Source organism: Vipera ursinii (assembly GCF_947247035.1).
Source record: "Vipera ursinii genome assembly, chromosome: 7".
NCBI classification, from domain to species: domain Eukaryota; kingdom Metazoa; phylum Chordata; class Lepidosauria; order Squamata; family Viperidae; genus Vipera; species Vipera ursinii.
The window spans coordinates 14,521,616-14,547,861 of NC_139521.1; the positions used below are offsets into that span (position 1 = coordinate 14,521,616).

The 26,246-nt window shown below is 37.7% G+C and overlaps 1 protein-coding gene across 1 annotated transcript in view; it reads right to left on the reverse strand.

Moving 5' to 3' along the window:
• Window positions 1–16,492: 16,492 nt before the first annotated feature.
• CPE (carboxypeptidase E) overlaps window positions 16,493–26,246 on the reverse strand; it is a gene marked incomplete at its 5' end in the record, with an annotated part of 42,792 nt that continues 33,038 nt past the window's right edge. The window contains 3 exons of the mRNA XM_083367258.1: window positions 16,493–16,726; window positions 19,604–19,722; window positions 20,972–21,071. Coding sequence (XP_083223384.1) covers window positions 16,628–16,726; window positions 19,604–19,722; window positions 20,972–21,071 — 318 coding nt within the window. The 3' untranslated portion in view covers window positions 16,493–16,627. The remainder of the gene's footprint in view (window positions 16,727–19,603; window positions 19,723–20,971; window positions 21,072–26,246) is intronic.

Genomic DNA, 26,246 nt, shown 5'->3' on the forward strand with positions numbered 1-26,246 from the left:
TTGTTCACTTTAAATTGTAACTGTGCTTCCTAAAACAGGAGAAATACACTAAAATGACTAAATGAACTTCAGTTTTCAAGACAATATGTTTGATCTAAGCAGAGAGAAATTCAGAAATGAGCAATGGCTTTTAAAAGTTCAGTAACTGAATGGACTAAGTTAAAATTGGACAATAAACTTTAGTGAGGTAATATTAAAGATAACTCCATAATAGCTGGAGAGTCATTTAGGACTTTACAGGACAGATTAAACCTCATACATATATAATCCCTCAAGGACAATGGACAAATTCTTGAATATTCATTTCTATGGGCTTTAGGGGACGCGGTGGCTTAGTGGGTTAGGACGCTGAGCTTGTTGATCAGAAGGTCGGCAGTTTGGCGGGTCGAATCCCGAGTGCCGCGTAACAGAGTGAGCGCCTGTTACTTGTCCCAGCTTCTGCCAACCTAGCAGTTCGAAAGCACTTAAAAATGCAAGTAGAAAAATAGGGACCACTATGGTGGGAAGGTAACAGCGTTCCGTGCCCCTTTGGTGTCTAGTCATGCCGGCCACATGACCACGGAGACGTCCTCGGACAAGCGCTGGCTCTTCGGCTTTGAAACGGAGATGAGCACCAGCCCCTAGAGTCGGAAACGACTAGCACGCATGTGCGGGGGAACCTTTACCTTTACCTTTACCTATGGGCTTTAGAGAAAGACTGCAATTTAATTATGCTAGACCCTGAGATGATCTAACCATATGGCCATCAGGTGATTATTGGGAATGAAGGCTGACTTGGATTTGTAATACTGTGCTATTGCTGGATAGTTGGCTATGTCATATTGTTTGTTCACAGTCCTCTGGCAGAAATGGATAGGTTTCATATGGCTAGAATGTGGATTGTGAATGTGATCATTTGGAATGGCAATATAATGGAAATTAGTATGAGTCATGACTGATGCTTTAAAACGTGGTTCATTCTTATCATTCAGACCCAGATGACAAAATAGGAAAGCTATAGGGAAATTAAAGAATGCTGAGAAATATTCTGGAAAGTTATATTTGTTTACTTATGCTTTAGGTGCTGGCATGGTATCCTGATATGATGGACTGACAATCAAATTGTCCTTTTTTCCAAACACTTGTTGTCAAAGTAAAACATTTGTAGATTGCAGGGGCAGAATACATGCAGATGGGTATACAGTATTGTACACATAATTGTGTACAAAGCACAATTTACTCTGCTATATATTCAAGGAGAGATTGCCATGAGCCTAAGATTATTATTTTTTGCATTTTCTTCAGACTCATCTTCAACCTATCCCAGGTTTCTTGTAAATTCTCTTGTTCTGCCTATATATACCAGTATGGCTTCCAAAATACATACATTGCTTACACTGCTACTGCAATTTCATTAATGCTTTCTTGGGTGGAGGCTGGGGATAGTTTTATTAGATGCATCAGAAAAGTATCTTTGAGGTACCAGGATTTTGTTTTACTGTCCCTATTTTAGTTTCTTTTAGTTTTGATTTTTGTTGTGAGCCATGTAAAGTTGTATTTCTTAGGGTAAACAGCCATATAAATCTAATAAATAGCCTACATTCTCACAGAACTTTCTGCTAACGTATATCATAGCATAGGCATCATTCATTATCAGGTAGATATATTCTGCCATGTCTAACAATTCGTTGTGGAAACTCACACCCTGATCCCTATGCAATTGGACCACAGTAATGAACTGCATGCCTTTGGAGATTATCAGAAAGATGCAATTGGTCCAGAAAGTGGCAGCTAAACTGCTGGCAAGTCAAACCTGCCCTTGCAGGTTACACCTATTTTGAAGTTACTCTGCTGGTTACCAGCAAACTTCCAGGTCCAAATTTAAAGTCCTAGTCAGTACCTGTAAGAATGAAATGGCCCAACGCTGGTTATACTGTACCTGGCACTTCATTTCCAGAATCAAGAACACCTTGTGAGAATCTACTGAAACCCCCCCCCCCAGGAAATTCACATGGCCTAGAGAAGATGAAAGACCTTTTCCATCATAAACCCAGGGCTTTTTTTCTCATAGAACGCTCAGAACGGAGTTCCGGCACCTTTTTTGGATGGAACCTTGTAGGGTAGGCAAGGTGGGTTGTATGACATGTGAGTTCCGGCACCTTTTTCTTTTACAAAAAAAGCACTGCATAAACCTTATGTTATGGAATACCCATGTATCACCATCCCACTGGCATTTCATAAAGCATGCTGGTTAACCCCATCTTTTATCGCAAATCATTATTAATACGTAACCTATATAGCCCATTTAAGGCTAGAGTTGAACTTGGACAATAATATCATTTTATCTCTTTAAAAATCAGGGTGGGTATTAATAGTATGTGCTAATATATCTTGCACTAATAACTGTAGATGGAAATTTGCATGGTATCTAATTAAGGGCCCCATTTATGAATTTAAGTGCTATTCTTACGTTCCTAAGGCTGGAGAACTGGTTTGTCCTCACTTACTGCAGCTTAATCAAAGTTGTTTTATTTTTTCTTCAATTAAGCATCATCTGCCAATGGGAAAATAGCCACTAATCACTTTCTGTAATGTGGTATTTGGGGGAATTCTGTTGACGAGGCTTAACACTGAGGGGTTAGCTGCTAGTCAACTAAGAGGTGCCTGACTAATATATGACAAGAACTAAAGTAGGAAGCGTACAGTGAAATGGGATCATTCCTTGCCATCCCTTTACCTATCAGTTAGCTATCTCTGGGCAGAGGTAAGGTGCCTTTTTGAAAGAGTTTAAAGCCAGGCTCAGAAATAGCCAATCATCATGAAAGACATTATTCAAGTGCCATGTGGAAAAAAGCTTCTGCAGCAAACAGGTATTAAAAGTTCCCTGCAATCCAAGTCAAAATGGCCATGGAAGACCATGCCACTGACCAGAGAAGAGGACTATGCTTGTGACAGTCTGACATCATACAAAGTAAGTTTTATTCTCCCACTGACAACAGTTTCCAACAAATTTCCTCTATAGCAGCTGGCCTGGCATGATTCAGATGCATTGTAATGACAACTTGCAGAATTCCTTGTCAGCAAGAGTCACCGGCACAAGTATCAAGCCTAAAACACATTAAAAATGGCATGTTCCGATAGGGAGGAACGCACGTGCAAAAGAACGAAGGCCAATTATATCAAAATTGCTTGTATGTCCTGTCCTAATAGGAAGGCTCCAAGGTTTATGACACATTTAATCCTCAGTTTCCATAAAAACTAGAGAAACTGGATTCCATTAACCTCTACATACGCTCATTGAGGATGCTGGCAAGTGAATGTAACCTTGTATATTAAAAACGGTTTGAAATCATACTAGAAATCAGTTGCTACACTGGATACATGGAAGTATATTGCCCCTTAGTGGTCAGTCAGCATAACAGAACCTACAGGAGGAGAGATGTTTTGTTATATTACCTTAGTCTTAAAAAGTGCTGCCACATTTTTTTTTCTGATTTATAACGCAACCTAAAACCCCAGTGAGGAAATCTAGACATCTGAGATAAATGCCTGGGATACCTGAATATCTAAATACTCTTGTTTCGGGTTGAGTCTGAAGCTTGCTTCCTGTAAATAGCAGCTGAAGTAGTAAAACCATTCCCAGATAATTCCGTTTTACAGAAAGTTAAAATGGTCTTTTTCTCTCTGACATCTCATTTTAGACAACTGTGTTTAAATATTGTGAGGGGTTGGTCAAAGGGTAGTGTCATGCTTGGATTATTTTAAATTATGGACTTAATGACTATGGCTAAGGAACTATCATGTATGGGGATATGTATTTCATGGTTTTCAGATATGTAAACCTGCCCTTGGAGCTTATTCACTTTCTTGCTAGTAGGATCTCTGCCCCCAAATTTCTGAAGATAATCCTGTCCAGAGAAGAAACCTACTTATTTAAGGGAAAGAAAAACAATAAGAGACAAAAGTCTAATGCCTAAAGCACTAAAAAGCTTAAGGGAAGCTAAAGTGACCAAGTAACCTTAGGACTGTCTCAACGTTTTCTTTCTTTCTGTCTTTTTCAACAATTCATTACAATTAAATGCACATTATAAACATTAGTTGAGTTTAAATTATTTAAAACGTAGCTCAACTCCCCAAAGACTCATAATAAACAGGAGGGTAAATGTTATTATTATTTTTTTATGTTGAAGAATGGTTACTAGACAATGGAGAATGTCCTACGTATATAAACAGTACACATAGAATAATCCTGTAGCCTAAATATTGGCTTTTCTTGGTTGCAAGGGCAAAATTATCATTTTTTCATTACCAGAAGTCATGCCATGGTTATTCTTTTCTTCTGTTGGTTTAAATAGGAAGAAAAAGACCTATATCAGCTCCAGACTTTTTTTTGACTATCTGATTCTAAGGCAATTATATTTTTAAAAAAATATTATCTTTTTTATTTCTTAGTTTTCTTTTATTGATACAATTATATTAATAATGTAACTATAACTTTATTCTAGCTTTATTTACAAAATTGATAGGCCAACATTTCTTATATGGTGAAGAAAGCTTGTTTTTTTTCTTTTTTTAAAATTTGTTCAAGGAGTTGACCTCATTATCTATGCCATATTTGGCTCTATCTCAACTAGAGCTTTCCAGAACTATTATCTTCATTATTATACTGGTTCAAAATGACTACCATATCAAAAAATAATAATAATATTTACAGATAGTTTCCAGCTGACCTCATGCTACTAATTACATACTAGGGCTTGCAAAGCCTTTGAAAGGCAGATTGCATAAGCCCAGGAGGAACACATATAAAGCATATTGTTTTGAATAATTAAAGCAACTGCATCATTTACAAAATTCATAAGACTATTTTGGAATCTGCTCCTGGTTGGGCCAAGCTTGTCAAATCATTTGTATCAATATTCCTGATCATGTGCTAGCCCAAACAAGAATTGTTTTCCTTCACTTTTCTCTAGACTTGGTTTTCAGTTCTACAACTACAGCATCTCACTGCTAGCAATTTGTTTTCCTTGTCTATTGGGATAGGTTAGAACAGATATGTCAAACTCGCAATGTCACGTGATGTAGTGCAACGTATCAGGACGGTTTTGCCACTGCCGGCAATGGGGTGGGTGAGGCTTCCAGGTGACATGTCCGGCCCATGGGCTGGCAGTTTGACACCCCTGGGTTAGAGCATGGGTGTCCAGTCTTTTAGCCTACTTGGGCCACACTGAGTGAAGAGGAATTTTCTTGGGCTGCATATAAAATATATAATATAGTTAAAGGAGCCATAGTGGCCCAATGGTTAGAATGCAGCATTGCTGGCAAACTCTGTCCACAACCTGGAGTTTGATCCTGACAAGGCTGAAATTCAGCTCAGCCTTCCATCTTTCTGAGGTTGATAAAATAAGGACCCAGATTGTTGGGGGCAATATGCTGACATTGTAAACCATCCAGAGAGTGTGGTAAAGCACTATGGGGCAATATATAAGTCGAAGTGCTATTGTTATTACTAAAGTATATATATCACATAATGTTAAAATGTTATGACCTTGTGGGGCTGCATTGCTGACTATCCAGGGCCGCATGCAGCCCATGGGCCATGGTTTGGACACACCTGGCTTACAGCAACTTCACATTTCAAGCCAAATACAAATTAATGTAAAGTAATGAATTTTTTTATTTTTTTATTTTATTTTAATTCCATTTATATCCCGCCCTTCTCCGAAGACTCAGGGCGGCTTACAAGCTTAGCAATAGCCTTCATTCTATGTATATGCCTGCTTATTAGGGCTTTCACACACACACCCCAAGCGGCATTATTACAAAGTCAGCTTAATTGCCCCCAACAATCTGGGTCCAATTCCATGAATTAATGGAATTCATCCTATTTTTCATCTTTCCTTATTATCTATTTGCCCACAGAAAACCCACAATAGCAATAACACTTATATACCACTCTGTAGTGCTTTAACAGCACTCTCTGACCGGTTTACAGTCACCATATTGTCCCCAATAATCTGGGTCCTCACTTTACTGACTTCAGAAGGATGGGAGGATGAGTCAACCTAGAGCCCATCAGGATCAAACTCCAGGTTGTGGGCAGAGTTTGCCTGCAATGCTGCATTCTAACCACTTCAGCAACAGGACTGATTTTCGGTCTTGACAGTTCAAATAATACAGGATTCTACAGACCAGAGATAAAAGTTCTTTCCCTTTACACACAGACCTGTTCTTGTCTCCTTCTCTTAAAACTGAACTAAAATGGAATAAACAAAGCTCATAGTTTAAAGCTGAGCAAACTGTTCTCAAAGGCTCCATTCCCAAAGCTTAGTAATGCTATGATCATTCCATTTATTTAACCATGAAGTGCCCTAGATCCAGATCATCATCTCAGTTCTCCAGCATAACTTTGAAGATACTTTTTCATCTTTCAGGAAGTTTTTTATCTCCAAATTGGAGTTCCCCAGAGTCTCCTTAGAACAGTGGCTTCTAACCTTTTATATACCCCGCGCCCCACCAGGCGCGGGGTATATAAAAGGTATATATATATATATATATGGATATATATATGTATCCATTTATATCCCGCCCTTCTCCGAAGACTCAGGGCGTCTTACAAGCTTAGCAGTAGCCTTCATTCTATGTATATGCCTGCTTATTAGGGCTTTCACACACACACCCCAAGCGGCATTATTACAAAGTCAGCTTAATTGCCCCCAACAATCTGGGTCCTCATTTTACCTACCTCGGAAGGATGGAAGGCTGAGTCAACCTTGAGCCTGGTGGGATGTGAACCTGCACTAATTGCAGGCAGCTGGTGTTACTTAAGGAGGCATTAGCCCACTGCTCCACCAAGGCTCTCGCACCCATTACAAAAGTTCAAAATAATGGCAACGAATTATGCATATAGACTACAATTTTGAAAACCCAAGTTTTCACACCCCATGGAATATCGTCTCACACCCGCACCTGTCTTAGAATGTGTATATGTTCTTGTATGTTTCCATCTTGACTCTGGGTTTTTTCTTTCTTTTTTTTATATTTTATTAATTTTCCAATTTTACATTTAAGTATTTAAAAAGCAACGTGGTGGCTGGGTTAATCAATAGTTCAATAACAAAATCTTTAGTACAAATCTCAAGTTACAACATCAAATATTTCCTCTCTTTTTCCCTTAGCATTTACTGTCTCGTATTTAAGCTAATACAGTTCTTATTATATCAACTCAGTAAAAACATCATTATTACATTTATCAATAATTTTTTAGCTTGGTGCTCCAAAAGTTTTGGGGCATTAAGATTGTTGATTAAATTTTTAGATTAGAATGTCAATGGAGTAAAATTATTATAGAGGAGAAAGAAAGTTTTTTTTTCTTTTTTTTAATATTTTATATAATTTAAGATTGATGTTATTTGCTTGCTAGAAAAGTATATTAGGGTTACAGACTTAAAGTATGTGTTGAACTAAGAGTGGGTATGTAAGCACCTAATTAATAACAAGTTGTCTTAGAGATTGCTTAAAAAATTTTTTATATATATATACTCTTTTTATTTGAACTTTTATTTGAACTTAAGGATGATTTGGAACTGTGAGACATTTGGCGTGATACACGCAAGAACTATTTTAGATTATAGTTTAGTTTGGTTGGAGATTATTAAGATTAACAGAGATAAGCGCTTTTGGTGCGTAATTGAGAATTTGTTTGGAAATTAGAGAAAGGTGGGAGAATGCAAATAGCAGGTGAAAGTTTTTTTTTCTTTTCCCTTTTTTTGAAATTAATATGAATAAGGACTGGGATTAAGAAAATTTATTTTGAGTAAAGATCTTTTTTTGTTTTCCTCTTTTTCTTCTCTACTTTATTTGTAATATTAATATTGTTTGTATTCATTTTATATGAGCTAGAGAGAGATAGAATTTATACTTTATTGTTGATAATATAGGGGTGTTTATGTTTGTTTTTTGATTTTATGCCCTGTATTTAGCTCTGGGAAGTCGGGGGGGGGGAGGAGGGAGTGGGGGAGAGGGATAGGGGTGGGGGAGGGGGGGATTAAAGTCAAAATGTATTGTAAAACTTTTTAAATAAAAAAAATAATTTTTAGCTTATATGTATCTTAATTATTTTTTACATTCAATCATCATAAACAATCCATATCCTGTTATTAATTTTTTCCCAATTTTTAGTTTCCCATCAATATTCCTATTTAATCTTTGATATTTATAATTTTCAGGTTTTAGGTAACCAAGATTTCCCTTATCTCAATTCATAACAGAATCTAATGAACAAAATACACATTTTATCTATTTGAATATAATCTTGTTCTATTTCCTAAAAGTTATCTATTTCCTACCATATTAAATCATCTACTTAATAATACAATATCCCCTTTAATAAATCAAAACCATTGTATATATTACATGGGTTAATCAATGAATCAAACATATTCATAATATTTTTTTCTTTTAGGTCTAATTTTTAAATATTAAGCAGATAAAATCCTTATTTCCAACTACTTTCCAAATATTTTAAATCAGACCAAAATTCCCCTTATCTCAACTTCTCCCTTTAACCCTCTAATTAATAATATGAAATCTCCTCTAATAAATCAATACCCCAATTTTCTTCACTCTTATTCTGGCTTTCTTCCTTTGCCAACTAGGCTTCCATATCAATGCTTTTAGGTCGTCAAATAGATCTCCCTCTATTATTATAGATGTTATTTGAAATAAAGGAGACCATTTAATTGCCATTTTTTGGAAGGATTAGCCCATTTGTATTCATAAAGTTGTCTCCCTATTATTCCAATTCCCCATAACTGCCCTGATATATTTATATTACACTCAATCTGTTCTTCTTCTTTCTCATATTTCTTCTGCTTTATGTAGAAAGTCTTTTCCATTTACAATGTTGTTACTCCCTTTTCTGGATTTTCCATTGACTATATTTGTTGGTCAATGGAGTCCTTTGTCTTAATATTTGATTATTCCACTTCTTCTGTTATCTTCTATGTTGTGAGTTCTTTGGTTGTAGTCAAAGTTTGGGTTTGTGTATCTAAGCTGGCATCTTGATCTTTTATGTTAGGTCTTATTTTATCACAAGCTGAAAGAATGGTTTCATGTATTGCTTTCAACATGGAAAGGATCTTTTCCTGGTCTTCATCCATCTCTTTCACATTTTTATAAATAGCCTTTATAGTAGAAGTTATTTGTCAAGCAAGATTTTACAGTCCGAGGTATTTCATCATCTCATATAGTAACCAATATTCCTCAAATAAAGAGATAGGAAGGCAATGCCCCACATATAACTTTGAAAGTCAGTAAGGGTTCACATTCACAGTTCAAGTAGGCCAGTTATGTCACCCAGCTGTTCTCTTACAGATGAGTTTCTCACAGATGGTGCCAAGGTCAGAAGAGTCTTATCACCAATGCACAGAGTATGAACAGTACACAGGGTGAACTAGAAATTATGGTGGGATGAAACCCACAAATGGAACACACAGCTAGAGGGATCTAAATTATTTAAAAGAAACAGACCAAATAAAAGAAGAGGTGGAGTTGTTCTGTATATAAGAAATAACTACATCTCTACAGAAATAGAGCACAACAATGATGAAAACTATCTTGAATGCATTTGGGTTATTATAAAAGGGGGGGAAATGACATTGCCATAGGTGTATACTATAGGCCACCCAACCAAACTTTTTCCTAGTCAGCTAACTGAGGTATGTAGGAAGCACATCACAATAGTAATGGGGGACTTTAATTACCCTGGCATTAACTAGGAGTCAAACTCTGCACCAAGTGGAAGATCAAACAGATTCCTGAGAATCGTAGCAGACAACTTTGTCTCCCAAAAAGCAGAGAAGGGAACTAGGGGATTAGCCATATTAAATCTAATCCTCACTAACAGAGATGAAATGACAGAAGGTGTTGAAGCCACGGGAAACTTGGGAGGAAGTGATCATGCAATATTGGAATTCAACATTCTGGAAGCACAAGCAATAGAATACAGTCAAACTAGAGTCTTGGACTTTAAGAGAGCTAATTTCAATAAACTTAAAGAGAGCTTGGGAAGGAATCCCTGGATGAGAATCCTAAAGGGGAAAAGAACTCAAAAAGCTTGGGAAATTTTGAAAAGTGAGATAATAAAAGCCCAGTCTAGCACAATACCAACAAAGAAGAAAAATAACAGCTCTCAAAAGAAACCAGCATGGCTGCATAAAGAACTCTGATAAATTGAAAGATAAAAAGAACAAGTATAAAAAGTGGAAATAGGGGCCCATAACTAAAGCAGACTATCAGCAAATAGTCTGAGCCTGCAAAAATGAAGTGAGGAAAGCTAAGGCTCAAAATGAACTAAGGCTTGTGACCAAGGTCAAAAATAACAAAAAAAGCTTCTTTCAACATGTAAAAAACAAGAAAAAAAGTTAAGGAAATGATTGGTCCATTAGTGGGGGAAAGTGGCAAGAAGGTGACAAGCAACAGGGAGAAAGCAGAACTATTTAACTCATTTTTTGCCTCTGTCTTTACACAAAGGGGAAAAACAGTCCAACCTATCAAAAACAGTACCATAAAAAACAGTTTAGAAACATAAGTTAAGATAGGCAAGAAAAGCACCTGCCCAGCCTAGACGAGTTAAAATCATCATTATTATTATTATTCAAACTATTATTATTATTATTGTTGTTGTTGTTATGTTGTTGTTGCTGTTGTTTTGTTATTATTATTATTACTGTTATTATTATTATTATTATCTTTTATTCATAAAACATGAACCTCAGCCAACTGAACATTCAAATTGACAGGTGCTAATGGTTGACATCCTAGGTATCAACCAGGTACCTCCTTAAAATGTAAGATGTTCCGAGTTGCACAGTTTTTTGTAGCATTGCTGGAGTTATTGCAGGAAGCTGCAGTTTCTTGATGTATTTTGCAAAGTTTTTGGACAAAAAAAGTTCCCAGTGCCCCGATGACAGTGGGTATCACTGTTACACGTTTCATCCATAATCACGCAGTTTCGATGGACAGGTTCCGATATTTCATAATTTTTTCCAGGTCTTTTTCTTTGACTCTGGCATCTCCTGGTACAGTGATATCAATCAGCTGTACACTTCGGTTCTCTACATCTCCGATATCTAGTGTGTTGTGTTCCAAATGGCGATCTGTCTGTATTCAAAAGTCCCACAAGATCTTCACCCTCTCATTCTCAACAACTTTTTCCACCCTAAGTTCCCACGACTTTTTGGACACAGGCAAGTCATATTTTTTACACAATGCCCAGTGGATTAATTTAGCAACTCAGTCATGTCTAGTTTTGTAATCAGTTTGCGTGATTTTGCTGCACTCATATATTACATGTGAAACAGTTTCAACTTTGTCATTGCAAAGTCAGCAATTTGGATTGTCAGTGGATTTTTGTATCTTTGCTTTCATGGCATTAGTTTGTAGTGCTTATTCTTGAGCAGCCAGTATTAAGCCTTCCATTTCTTTCTTGATGGTTCCCATCTTAAGCCATGCCCATGTCAAGTTGTTATCATATTTTCCTTCAAATGTCTTTCAAGTGCTGTCCATGCAAAGCTTTGATTTTCCATCTATTTAATCTGTCATGCAGCCGTTTTTCCTTATATTCTGTATTTGTTTCTTTTATTTTTATAACGCTTTCTGTTTTCACAGCCTGCAGCAGTTTTTCTGTACTTTGATTCACATAGTCATTCAAACTTTATTTTTCTTCTTCTAGTTTGGTGGATTTGCAATAGCATTCTGCCCCCTATTTTTCTTGGCAGGTACAACCTGTCAATGTCACTTTGTGGATGTAGAGTGTGGTGCATATTCAAAAGTTTACACATTTTCCGGTTGTTGTTGTCGTCGTCATCATCATCATCATCTAAGTCTGGGCTTCGAGCCAAGTCTCTTTTAGGAAATAACAAGTTGTAATACCAAACTTCACCATAAGATGTCACCGATGCCGTTTAAGGTTTTTAAGTCCAACATTTTTATCATTCTTTTTCCAATTTTATTCCTTTTTTTGTAGATAAAAGCAAAAATCTCAAATAAAAATTGGAAAATTTTTGGTCCCCAAGTTTCAGGAACATATAAATCCAATTAAATTAAAGTTGTTCTTATAATGCTTTAATTTTCCTGGGTAGTCAGTCGCCGCTATTCTTAAGAGGGTGAGATTGGGTTTTTTGTTTCTTGAAAAATACTGCCCATATCAGAAAACCTCTTCTTTACACACCCTTTCCCTTGCCTTAGCTTAGCTCTCAAACCTCCTCCTCCTTTGCCTAAAGATTCCCTTTCTCAAGCCAGCCATTCCCATTCTTGATGAACCCAGCCAAATACTCAAAAGCCTGACACATTCACCACCATTTAAAACTGCCAAGTCTTTCACTTCAACCAAGCCTGGTTTTGTTTTTTGTTTTTCCTGTGAGAGATGGAACTGCCAGTCAGTTGCAGTTCCTCTGAGTGCCAGAGTGCAGTTGAAAGAACAAAACAAAAAACACCACATCAGGCAAAGAAATTCTTCCATTTAGTATCATCATTACCACAAAGTTAATTTGCAAAAGTATTGCACTAGGCAGTCTAGGAGAGAGGTTCAAAGGCATAAGAGAGAAGACAAAACCATTGCCTTTTGAAGTTCCATTTGTGTAGATCCGAAGATTGCAGACAATGGATTTTTAAAACTATTGAGAGCGATTGGAACCTGGAAATGCACTGTTATAGCTTGTCAAAACTTTATTTTTTTTTATTTTAATTCCATTTATATCCCGCCCTTCTCTGAAGACTCAGGGCGGCTTACAAGCTTAGCAGTAGCCTTCATTCTATGTATATGCCTGCTTATTAGGGCTTTCACACACACCCCAAGCGGCATTATTACAAAGTCAGCTTAATTGCCCCCAACAATCTGGGTCCTCATTTTACCTACCTTGGAAGGATGGAAGGCTGAGTCTAGCCTACCTTTCCCAAAATGGCAACTTTGAGGAACAAGGAGGCTTCAAATGTGGAAGTACTTGTTTATGGATGTTGTCTTTTCATGAGAGGATTATAGCTGAGGGTCGTTAAGGAGCTGTCATGTCCAATATCCAATTCTATGATGTTCATAGAAAAGTAGTCAAAATGTTATTTGTGTTGGAATTATCACAATAGCTTTATTAGGAAAATGTCAGAGTAAATTAAATACTGTAGATTGTAGATTTAACTCTTGGTAATTACTATTAAACAATGTTTTTAAATCGCTTTGTTGAAGCTATAATTTTATCTCAACAATCATCAAATTCCTATTAAAATGAATATGGTTACTCCCATTCTACATTTGGCAAACTGAAGCAGAAAGATAACTTGTTAAAATCAGGGAGTGCATGTACATCTCTCCATCCACTCAGTTTTATTAACTGGGAGAGTACAGATAATGCATATTGCTATTGTGATTAATTCCAGAGCTCTGTTTTATAATTGGTTTGCGAGAGGTTTTTGACCCACAATCGTACAATGAAAACGGCAGAGTTATGATCTTTTTCTTGGCAGTGGCTTCTTGAGTTGGTATTCAACATGAGGAACACAGATAAAAAGCATCCTAATATTCCTTTCCTGAAAACTGGTAACCTGAAATGACTTCCCTGTTTTGACAAGAAAGGGTCTCTTGAAAGGTTTTATTTATAACAACCTTCAATTTCTGGTATTGCTTTTTTTTCTTTGATAAATTATTTATAACTAGTAAAGTGGTTATTGTAGAAGTGGTTTGCTTTGGTTATATATTTCATTAAAATTACTCAGTTTTAGGTTATTGTTTAGAGTTTGGGGACACGGTGGCTTAGTGGGTTAGGATGCTGAGTTTGTCGATCAGAAGGTCGGCAGTTTGGCGTGTCAAATCCCGAGTGCCGCGTAACAGAGTGAGCACCTGTTACTCGTCCCAGCTTCTGCCAACCTAGTAGTTCAAAAGCAAGTAAAAATGCAAGTAGAAAAATAGGGACCACTACGGTGGGAAGGTAACAGCGTTCCGTGTGCCTTTGGTGTCTAGTCATGCCAGCCACATGACCACGGAGACGTCCTCGGACAAGCGCTGGCTCTTCGACTTTGAAACGGAGATGAGCACCGGCCCCTAGAGTCAGAAACGACTAGCACGCACGTGCGGGGGAACCTTTACCTTTTACGTTAGAGTTTAGCTTATCCAGTCCCCGAGGCTTAAATGTGTTACGCAGATGTGACAGATGTATGCATTCCTATAGCTTCAAGATACTTAATACTTCACAGTTTAAAAATGCCAAATGATGCTTAGGCCTCAGGGAGAAAGTAATTCCTTCTGAGCATTTAACAAGCCCCTATATTTTCAATTGTCTGAAATAGATGTCATGTGAAGATGGCATCAGCAGGAAAATATTGAGTACTGACCTTAAGCACTGTTCCAAGAGGAACAATAAAAAAGAAGGGACACAAAACTTTTTGATAAAAAATCTCAAGGCATCTGATAAATTGAAAGCAAAAGACTCGGGTATTCTTTTAATCTTTTGTTTTTCAGATTAAATAAACTTTTTAATTGTAAGATAATTTGCACCTTTCGAAAAACCAAACACATCATAAACTGTTTTACAGCCTTGCATATTTTAGCAATTCAATAAACCTTTTACAAATAATCCAGAAGGTCCAGTTGATGTCACACTTGATTATTTGCACTGAGTAGCTCTCCAGAGAACCTTTCACTATTATGCTATCTAAAATCCTGGAGACACCAGAGTCTGAACTGAGAATCCACAGTATGCAGAGAAATAACTTTTTATTCTCTTCAACTTTCTTCTAGGGATGTTTCATGTATGAAGCACATATGGTAAAAATGTGCCTTCAGCTGCTGCTCACTGGGGCTAGGTGTGTAATTTAAAACAAGGACAAGAGTCATCTACCAATACTATAAGTGTGAGAGGAGCCAGCAACAAGCAACGCTGAAAACCTACTAAAATATGTGATATTGAAACTAGGGCTGGGCTTGTTTCAGAGCAGAGGAGAACACAAACCCAGCCTCTCTTTGGAGCCTCTTAAAGCAGCTATGCTGCAAAATCCCCCCCATAAGACATAGCTCCTTAAAGCATTGCAGTAAATTTGAGCTTCCACACATCCTGAAACACTTCTGAGGAACCAAATCTAAAGTACTGCACAGCCCTAAAAAGAAAGATCCAAATAGAAATTCGTTTATTTTGCAGCTCCTGCTATTCTCTGCGAGCTAGTTTACACTGAAGAGCAGGTTGCTCTCCTAAATGTTAGTGCCAATTGAAACTGCCATGGTTCATCTGGAAATTTCTCTATTTCAGGAGAAGTACCCTTGCAATCCAAATGATTGTCTTTAGCAGTGGTTGAATTCAAGATGTGTGACCAGGAAATAAACTCCGCTGAATCTAGAGAAATTGCTTCTTGTAGAAAACATGTTTACATTTTTGAATTTTAAGGGTGTATCTTGGATTTCCAATCCACATTAAAGAAAGCAGCGGATGGAACAATTATGGGAGGAACTTTCTGTTCTTCATCCAAAGAATATGGAATTTTTTTATGAAACCAGGTATACTTAATGCATACAGTTACTGGAAAAAAAACAGGATAACACAAACAATATATCGCAAGCACAAGAAACCAGTAATATACACTTACTATATGTTAACTGTTTTAGGCATCCGGAATTTTTAATCTGATTACCACGTCACTTAAGAACATTAATAAACACAACAAGAGGGGGGGGGGAAAGTACTATATTTTTTCTTAAAAATGATGGAAGCCATTTCCATATGAGTATTATATGTAAAACCCAAGTACTTGGATTCTTATTTTATATGGCTCTTCCACAGAACAAAAAATAACTTTTATGTACAATACTAAATTCATATCACATATATTTTCAGTACCATTATGAGGTTTGTTGTTTTTTTAAAAAAAAAATCTAAATAGGTTTACCTGTAGGGACAAATATTTGTGGCCGTTGTTGCAAGTGACTGCTAATTATTATAGCTTTTTAATGTACTTAACCTGCATATTTAGGATAGTAAAACACTCAAATTCACAGTCACATTAGAGCAGGGGTGTCAAACTCAATTTCATTGAGGGCCGCATCAGCATTGTGGTTGCCCTCAGGGGGCCGGGTGGGTGTGGCCTGGGTGGGTGTGGCCTACTGGGTGGGTGTGGCTAGAGTGCGTATGGCCTACTGGGTGGGCATGGCCAGCTCTACATCGTTCGCATCAAAGGTGCCTATGGGGGGGCCTAGGCAGGAGTGGGACAGATCTGAGGGTCTCTGGCAGAAGGAGGGTCTCTGGGCCAGGGCCAAGGCAGTGGGGGCTGTTCCGTCACTGTTTCCAGGATGGCTTCGCAGGCCACATGAAACCACTTCGCGGGCCGGATCTGGCCCCCGGGCCTTGTGTTTGACATGCCTGCATTAGAGAAAGGACATATTCTTGTGGGCATTTGCCCTTCAAGTTGAATATGTAGGACAGCAAATATGACATAAAAAGTTGCAGTAATATACTTTTATGGAGAATAGGTTATTAAAAAAATTACTCAGCCGACCCCCAAAGTTACATATTATGAGCTACACAAAATCTAAAATGCCAGGACTTTTCACAGTACGTTACACTAAATGAACATATAGTAGAATTAAAAGATGTGAATCCAGAACTTCTGCTTAAAAATTTAAAGTTTCTGACATCATCTTCCACCATTCCATCAGCTCTTCCTTCTCTTCTTCTTTTCTTTCAGACAATGACTCCAAGTCAAAATCAACCTAGGAAGAGGAAGCAAACCTGAATTCTAATATTCTTATTTTGTAAGCGAAAAAAAATTGGATTTATTAGCTAAAATTGTACATATTCTAGACCAGAGGTCCCCAACCTTTGGGGCACCAGGGACCGTTTCTGTGCAGAGAGGTTTTTCCGTGGGCCAGAGAGTGTGTGGTTTTGTGTGCTGCCTGCATCCTGCGGACGAGGCTTTCCTTCTTTGTGCAGACCGGTTGCTGGCATACCGCAACCCAGTACTGGTCCACAGACTGGGGGTTGGGGACCCCTGTTCTAGACTTAGTCCATTTGCCTACTAGAGACTTAAAACATTGTCTCAAATCACCCAGCCATCACTGGAAAGATGGATGGATGGGTGGATGGATGGATGGATGAATGGATGGATGGATGGATAGATGGATGGATGGATGGATGGATGGATGGATGGATGGATGGATGGATGGATGATGATTCTAGAAAATCTGCCTTAGAGTAGATCATCTAAAATCAATGAAAATGGTAACTTAATTTTAACTTATTTTAATAATTCTGCATTAAGTCTATATCTCCCTGAATCCTGCTCATTGGAAGAGGACCCCAATGAAATATTTAAGTCTGCAATCGTATACATTTTGCTAAAAAATAGTTTGTGATCCTTTTGAGCAAATGTATAAGGTTCTTGTAAGCGTATTTTTTCCATGTGATATCAATTCTTTTTTTAAAAAAAAAATTCTCCTACCTGCACCATATTCCTATTAAATCTTACTGAATTTGACTTCCCATGAAAATCTTACACTAAAGCAGGAATAGCTTTGGGATAAGAGCTATAGGGTCTTCTTTTTGTACCTAGGATTTATTTTAGCAGAAAAGAGAATTTAGAGAAATCTTCCAAAGCTTTTAGCTAACAACCTTTTAAAATAAGAATGAACTAAGGACCTTCTATAATGAAAACACCAAGCTAAGTAAAAACCAAGTTCTTCTAGTTTTCCATACACAGTGGTGCTTAAAAGTTAGTGAACTCTTGATTTTTCATATTTCTGCATAAATATAACTTTAAAAATGATCTGTTCTCCCGCCAAATCCTAAAACTAGATAAAGCGAACACATTTAAAGAAATAAGCAAAAACACTAGTTCATTTATTCGTTGACGAAAAGCTATGGATGCATGGCAAAAGTATGTGAACCTTTGCTTAGATCATGTAAAGTGATAGTACTACTTTATGCTGCACTGGTAAGACCACACTTGGAATACTGCATCCAGTTTTGGTCAACTGCAAAACAAAAAAGATGTTGAGACCTTAGGAAGACTGCAGAGAAGAGGAACAAAGATGATAAAGGGTCTGGAGGCTAAACCATATGATGAACAATTGAAGGAACTACGGTAAGTATGTTTGGTCTAGTGAAGAGAAGGTCTAGGGATGATATAATAGCAGTCTTCCAGTACTTAAGGGGCTATCATGAAGACGAAGGGGTCAACCTGTTCTCCAAAGCACATGAGGGCAGGAGAAGAAGTAATAGGTGGAAGATCATTAAAAGGAGATCCAACCTAGAACTAAGGAGAAATTTTCTGATCTGGGAATAGTTGATCAGTGCAAATGGCATGCCTTCAGAAGTCGTGGTTGGTCCATTACTGGAAGTTTTCAAGAAGAGACTGGACAGCCATTTGTCTGGAATAGTATAGGGCAGGGGTCTTCAAACTTGGCCCTGGCTGTGGAACTCTGGGAGTTGAAGACCACAAGTCATAAAAGGGCCAGGTTTGAAGACCTCTGGTATAGGGCCTTCTGCTTGAGCAGGGGATTGGACTAGAAGATCTTCAAAGTCCCTTCCAACCCTATTATTCTATATTCTATTATTCTGCCCCCCAATAGATGAATAATAGCTGCAACTCAACATTTCTGAAAATTGTATGCTCACTTGGAGAAATTTTAGCGCATTTCTCCTTACAGAAGACTTTCAACTCAGGGATGTTGGTGGTTTCCTTGCATGATCTGCCCACTTCAGGTTCTTGCACAAAATTTCTACAGCATTAAAGTCATTATCATATCTAGTTTTAGGATTTGTGTTGAAAACAAATCATGTTTTAGGACATGCTTATGCAGAAAAATTTAACATTCAAATGGGTTCACAAATTTTTAAGCACCACTGTACATTGTCTACATTTGTAGGACTGAGTTAGTTTTATATTGCTATCTATGGGTATTATTAGAGGGACGCGGTGGCTCAGTGGGTTAGGACGCTGAGCTTGTCGATCAGAAGGTCGGCAGTTTGGCGGGTCGAATCCCGAGTGCCGTGTAACAGAGTGAGCGCCTGTTACTCGTCCCAGCTTCTGCCAACCTAGCAGTTCAAAAGCACATAAAAATGCAAGTAGAAAAATAGGGAGCACTACGGTGGGAAGCTAACAGCGTTCCGTGCGCCTTTGGCATCTAGTCATGCCGGCCACATGACCACGGAGATGTCCTCGGACAAGCACTGGCTCTTTGGCTTTGAAACGGAGATGAGCACCGGCCCCTAGAGTCGGAAACGACTAGCACGAATGTGCGGGGGAACCTTTACCTTTACTTATGGGTAATATATGGATCTTTCTTTCTCTCTCTTTTGATTAGAATTTTTCTTCTTTTGTCACGTTTGTTTTACCTTAATCACCATAGTATAAAAGCCTGTTTTCTTTTGTTCACTGTAAAACCACTACTGATTTTTTTTGCTTATGTTATATTATATTTTGTTTGCTTGCATTTCGCTCTATCCCTTTCTAACTCCGACTCCACATAAGCAACAATGAAAATGTTTCACAGAGTTTGTGAGACTTGATGTACAAGATAAAACATTAACAAACAACATTAAGATATGAATGGGCATTATAAGTTAAATGCAAAAATGGTACCGCTTACCCTAATAGCAGGACTGAAGGGAACAGCCACTTTTTTTGTGATTGCTAGATAGCCAGGTGCTGAGGCTGTTGCTTTATAATTTCCAGGTACCAATAGCCTCCAGTAATCACCATCCTTTGCTAAGGAAACAGAAAGAAGTCACTATTTTTTTTTAAAAAAAACTTTAGGCACATGTTTAAGTGGTACTGAAACATGTTTGATTTGGTTTGTTTTCTAATTAAATCTCAAGATCCATTAACTGGAACCAGGTGCAAAATACAAGAGTGACTTTGGGAAGGGGAAGAAAAGCCTTTTTATTTTTGTTCTTTCCATCCTAAAGCATGAAAACATAAAACCTTGCATTATTTTAAGACATTCATAAGCATTAGCAGTGCTTTTTTTGTAAAAGAAAAAGGTGCCGGAACTCACACATGTCATACAACCCGCCTTGCCTACCCTACAAGGTTCCATCCAAAAAAGGTGCCGGAACTCCGTTCTGAGCGTTCTATGAGAAAAAAAGCCCTGAGCATTAGTAATTTTGCTCATGAATGTCTTACAATAATGCAAGGTTTTATGCTCCTTTTTTCTGTAAATAGGAAACTGGATTAACAAGCAAGGTGATAAGAGAAAGGACTGCAATTGTGGAAACGTCAATTTTAATGTGGCAGATCTGATTGACTGAGAGGAAGCAATTTTATCCGAATTCATCCAGTTCTGAAATAAAAATTAAAACCTTATTTTCATTTTTACATATATATATAGGAGTACAACACAAAATTTTCTCCACCCATTGGCCAACATTTGACAGTTATCTATTTTCATAAGAGGCCACTAAACCTGAACATTTTGTCCATTAAAAGTAGTTTTATTAAATTGTGGGCTTCCAATTACAGTTAAATGAAGGCGTGAAGATTTGAATTTCTGAACTGAGATTCAGATTTCGTCCTGAAAGAAACAGGAAAATGGGCTCATTCTACAGTAGATAAGTCTAATGATACTATTTTTTAGTTCCAATGTTTATTTTAAAAACCTGAACACACACACATTACAAGTAGAAATATTACTTTTCTTTTTGGTGATGCCTATCCATTCACAAAGGAACGTTTTGGCCATTAGAAGTTTTCCTCAGTGGCAAGAACAGCTAAGATTGCTTTTGCAATTATTCTTCTATTGATATCCTCTTTGCTTTCCAAAGTCATATGCAAGGAATGGAGGACCATCAAAGATAGCATGGAAAGTTGCACAAGAGAACCAATGAAAATCACTCCTTCTACCCTTCAGTAGTAGTGAGCACTAACACACACACCCCAGAAAATATAAAAGGATATTACTATATTTATCCATGTATCAACATTCATCATCTGTCTCAATATACATATGAATACTTACCTGATGTAATGTCATGGTTTATCCCCTCTACAGAAACTGTGGCATTAGCAATGGGGTTACCCTGAAGATCTCTAATAAATCCTTTTATTCCTCGATGTATCTTAAAAATAAAGCACAAAAAGTCTTGATATATCTCTAAATGATATACTTACAAAAGAGAAGAGAAGCAAGAACCTAGAATGTTTCACCACAATTAGCTTCCTGTTAAAGTTAGTAGATTCAATTCTCAGAGAAAATGTTTGTACTGGATAATTACATTTCAGCTCATTGTCAGTATAAAAACAATGCTGCTGGTAGACTAAATATACAGCCTCTTCAAGCAATATTTTGCAAATTATTGAATACTTATTTCATTTTTAAAATCTCCAATTATTATTTCCAGGAAGGAGATAGGGGAAAACCACTTCTGAAATCTTGCAAAGAAAACCAGAAGGACTGCTTCAGGTAATTGTTAGGAGTCAACATTGACTTAAGGCAGAGGTCCCCAACCTTTTGGGCACCAGGGACCAGTTCTGTAGAGAAAAGCTTTTCCACAGACCAGAAGGTGAGTGGTTTTGTGTGCTGCCTGCATCCCACAGATAGGGCTTTGCTTATTCGTGCGGACTGGTTGCCGGCATGCTGAGGCCCGGTACTGGTCCACGGACCAGAGGTTGGGGACCCCTGACTTAAGATACACTGCCTCCTCCCTGTTTCAAATTTTACTCAAACAGATGAACTGATTACCAGATTCAGAACAAACCACAAAATTAAAGTAACCTTAACTTGTGATTTTTTTAAAAAACATGGCCGAGTTTGAAAGTGAGTTGACAAAACAGGAAGCTATCATTACATAAAGACTTCCTCATTTAACTGCATTTTGTGCAAAGGGGATGTGTGTAGAAGCATAAAAGGTATTTTCCAGTCTAGAACGTAAAATATAATTGTGCAAATAGGGCCATCAACGCAAATAAACTCATTCTGTGATTTAGTGGTTGGGGTGAGTTTTTAATCAATGGATTCATTTGTTAAGCTTTGGACTCAACTGCTGAATGTCCTTCCTTGGGTTCTGAAAGGGTTACTCTAATCTCATTTCAGAAGTCAATATATTTGCTTAGTTCTGATAAAGCTGTTGTCCCAATCAATGGAATGATATAATTTTTATCACTTATAAAACAACAAAAAGGTGGACTTACTTTTAGACCCTTTATCAATGTTTGCTATAGCGGAAGTATTGGTTTTCTTTTCTGGAAATTGTGCATCTCTGTATGTGTTTGTGTTTTTGCAGATGTTCCATATGCCTATACTGTATGTGTGCACTTGGAAGCCTGATGTGGGCTACATATGACAAGTCTGGATCATGTGACTAGAACAAGGCTTTAGAGTACATCAGTAACTAGGTTCAAGTTGCTCCCAGCTGCCTGTTCTATCAGAATGCACTGTTGGGAATATTCCCAGTTGGGAATAGCCCATGAACCCTGGTGATGCAGTGGTTAAAATGCATTCTTGCAGGCTAAGTCTGTCCACAGCCTGGATTTCGATCCTAACAAGGCTCAAGGTTGATTCAGTCTTCCATCCTTCAAAGTTTGGTAAAATAATGTCCTAGACTCAGTGATGGGATTCAAATACCTGAATGACTGGTTCTCTGCGTGGATGCCTAGAATGGACTTCCAGAAGTGACATCCACACACTTCCTCTTGGCCGTTCTAGGCCTGGGATGCCTCCTCCAGGCTTCCCAGGCCTAGAATGGACTTCCAGAAGCAACGTGGGTTCAGCCGGTTCTCCAAACTCAACAACATTTAGCTACTGGTTCTCCTGAACCAGTGTGAACCGGCTGAATCCCACTGCTGCCTAGACTGTAGGAAGTAATATGCAAATAATGCTTACACTGTAGATTATCCAGAGAGTATTGTAAAGTTCTATGGGATGGTATATAAGTCTAAATGCAATTCCTATTGCTAATATTAAAACCATACTGGCAGTGCTTAGATGTAGCAGGACACAAGTTCTTGCTAAACGACTTAAGGTTCCTCTTCCTGTTTCATTCTGAGTTACAGAATAACTCAGCACAAGTAAAGGTAACTTGGTTGCAGCTTTTCACCAACCAGAGCCTCCATTATGTCTGTAGCAGACAATTGGCATATACAGGGAATCTCAGAAGGAAAGTATTTTTAATAGCTGAAAATATACCCACTACAGAAAATCCTATGAACACATGCAGGTATGCAAAACATATGTAAGTAGATAGCAACATTTAAGAATTTTAAAAAGCTAACCATTCATGATATATCACACTCTTCATACTTAAGTTTAATCTCTTGCAGCAAAAGTAAAAACTCTTTATGCTTCCAATGTACTTAAATGTAAACTGAACAGATAATCTTCATTAGTCACTGTGAATATTTTATTTGGCAAACTGGCAGTTTTTCCAATTGCATCATGGTACCTCACAATCTTGGGCTCCAAGATCACCGCAGATGGGGACTGCAGCCAAGAAATTAAAAGACGCTTGCTCCTGGGGAGGAAAGCCATGGCAAATCTAGACAGCACACTAAAAAGCAGAGACAACACCCTGTCAACAAAAGTGTGTATAGTCAAGGCTATGGTCTTCCCAGTTGCAACGTATGGCAGTGAAAGTTGGACCATAAGAAAGGCTGAGCACCAAAGAATTGTGGCCTTTGAACTATGGTGCTGGAGAACTGCGAGTCCCTTGGACTGCAAGGCGATCAAACCGGTCAGTCCTACAGGAGATCAATCCTGACTGCTCTTTAGAAGGCCAGATCCTGAAGTTGAAACTCAAATACTTTGGCCACCTAATGAGAAGGAAGGACTCACTGGAGAAGAGCCTAATGCTGGGAAAGGTTGAAGGCAAGAGAAGAAGGGGATGACAGAGAATGAGGTGGCTGGATGGAGTCACTGAAGCAGTAGGCATGAGCCTAAATGGACTCCAGAAGATGGTAGAGGACAGGAAGGCCTGGAGGAATGTTGTCCATGGGGTCGCGATGGGTCAGACACAACTTCGCAGCTGACAACTACAACAACCTCACAATAAGCTGCCAATTGCAGAATTCTCCTCGGTTTGGGATTAAACTGCATAATGTAATAAAACTTTTAATTTGAACTATTTTTCCAAAGTAGAAACTGAAGTCAGATGCAAATAAAAAGTTCAAAATGATGTCTGTGAATCCTGATTTCAACCTTTAATTGATTTCTACTTCAAATCAACCTCAATTATGTATAATTATAGCCAGAGCTTTTTTTCTAAAAAAAAAAAAGCTGCCGGAACTCTCATTTTGGCAGGCACAGGAGATGGGGGGGCTGCTGTGGTCACAGTCGTGAGGGGTGTTGGCGGTGGGCTGCCCCCCCCAGGGCCAGAGCAAAAAAAAGGAGTGCCCGAATGTCATTCTGAGTGTTCTATGAGAAAAAAGCCCTGCTTTTATGTTTTAATCTTATGATTTTAAAAATATTGTAAGTTGCCCCAAACATCACCATGTGGATTTGCTACAAATATTATACAATTGGTAAATAAAGGTAAAACATATGTTAAATATACATCAAATGATAATATGCTTCCCTACAAAGTCAATTCTTGCTCAATGACAGACCAAGGAGTTAACTCAGAAAGGCAAGAGGAAAATCTAGAAGAGGTCTGTGCAACTCGTAGAAGTGAAAGGCCCACACTGACAAATTAAAAATCTTTGTGGTCTGCAAAGGAATGCTGGTGGGCTAATCAATGATTTGGTGACTAGAGGAGCATCTACAGTGTTGGAACTCGTGGTCATGGTAAGCCATGGAGGCACTAGGCAACACGACTTTCAGGGCAGTGGTGGTGATTTTATTACTTTTTTTTAAAAAAAGTCTGTGCTCTGTCCAAGGGTGCTTGGTAGGCTGCATGTACAGGCCTGGTCTAGAACTTATTTATTCAACTATCTAGAGCAGGCATGCCAAACTCGTGACGTCATGTGACATCGCATGATGTATTGAACTTTTCCCCCATTGCCGGCAATGGGGTGGGTGTGGTTTTGTTGTGACGCATCTGGCCCGCGGGCCAACAGTTTGACATGCCTGATCTAGAGACATCCATTTTTTGCATTGCAAAGATGCCTTTCATCTGTTGTATATATATGGTTTTATTTTTGTGTGCAAAAGGATTATAAATTAATTGAGTCATGTCCTGGTGTGAAGTCTGATAGCTTGAGTTAAAGAGCCTATAAAATCTCAAATGACTCCAGTTGTTTTGTTCAAGTATGCTAATGTTCTAAGGTAAATATTATTCATACTATATAATATCCAGATGAGCACCTCAGTAGCATATTGTAGTTCTATGAGGTGTGGTGGGCTTCATAATTTGTTGACTGAAGAAACCACCATGCCATATGTATATATGCAACTGCCATTATTTTTCAAGCTACATTACTTGAACACATGGCACACATCACAAATCAGATTCCTCTCTAATGCACTATTCCTTTGCATGACCGTAGGACATTTAGAAACGCAATTACGTTCTTATGCTTCCAAAGCATTCTTCCTTATCTTCCTGTTACATTGATAACCATAAAAATACTCAAGGTCTCTTGGGATAAGATAGAATAAGTATGGTATTTAAGGAATGCAATAGAAAGCATTCACAATGCACAATGTATTTAAATTTCATTTTGTTTGAGGTAACTTCTTATAAAAGAATTGCCATTAGTTTGTTTTAATAAAATAATTTAAATCAATTTTTTACTTGATTTCAAATTAAATTAATTATATTGGTTGACAATGAGATTTTTTTAGTACAATTGCCAAATGCAATAAACTGGTTTTAGGTATATGGGTGCATTAATTATTTCAACACCAATACATTTTAACAACATATTCTATTTGTAAGTGAATGCAAATGCAAATTATACAATTTTTGTGCAAAAATAAAACAGATTTAACAGCTGTTATCATTAGTTATCCTTAGATAAAAAATAAAAAATAATTCCATCATCCAAAACTTTATTATACTGTATTTAACAAACAGATGCTTTGGGATTAAAAAAAAAAGACTGACTACATTTGATTGTGTATCACCATGGCATTAAAACAAAATTTGAACAGTGTATGAAAAATGAAGGTTCCCTAAACGTCTGCAGGCTATATCTATACATTTTCCTTGATAGCACTCTTGCCTTCTTTTTAGCATTTTTTTCAACTTCCTAGCTTAAAAAAGGCAAGCTGTCCCATACCAGGAGCTGAAAGTTTGTTTAAGCAGGTTGCTAGGCAACCTGTTCATACTCGGCCCTTCTTACCCTCCCACTTTTGAATT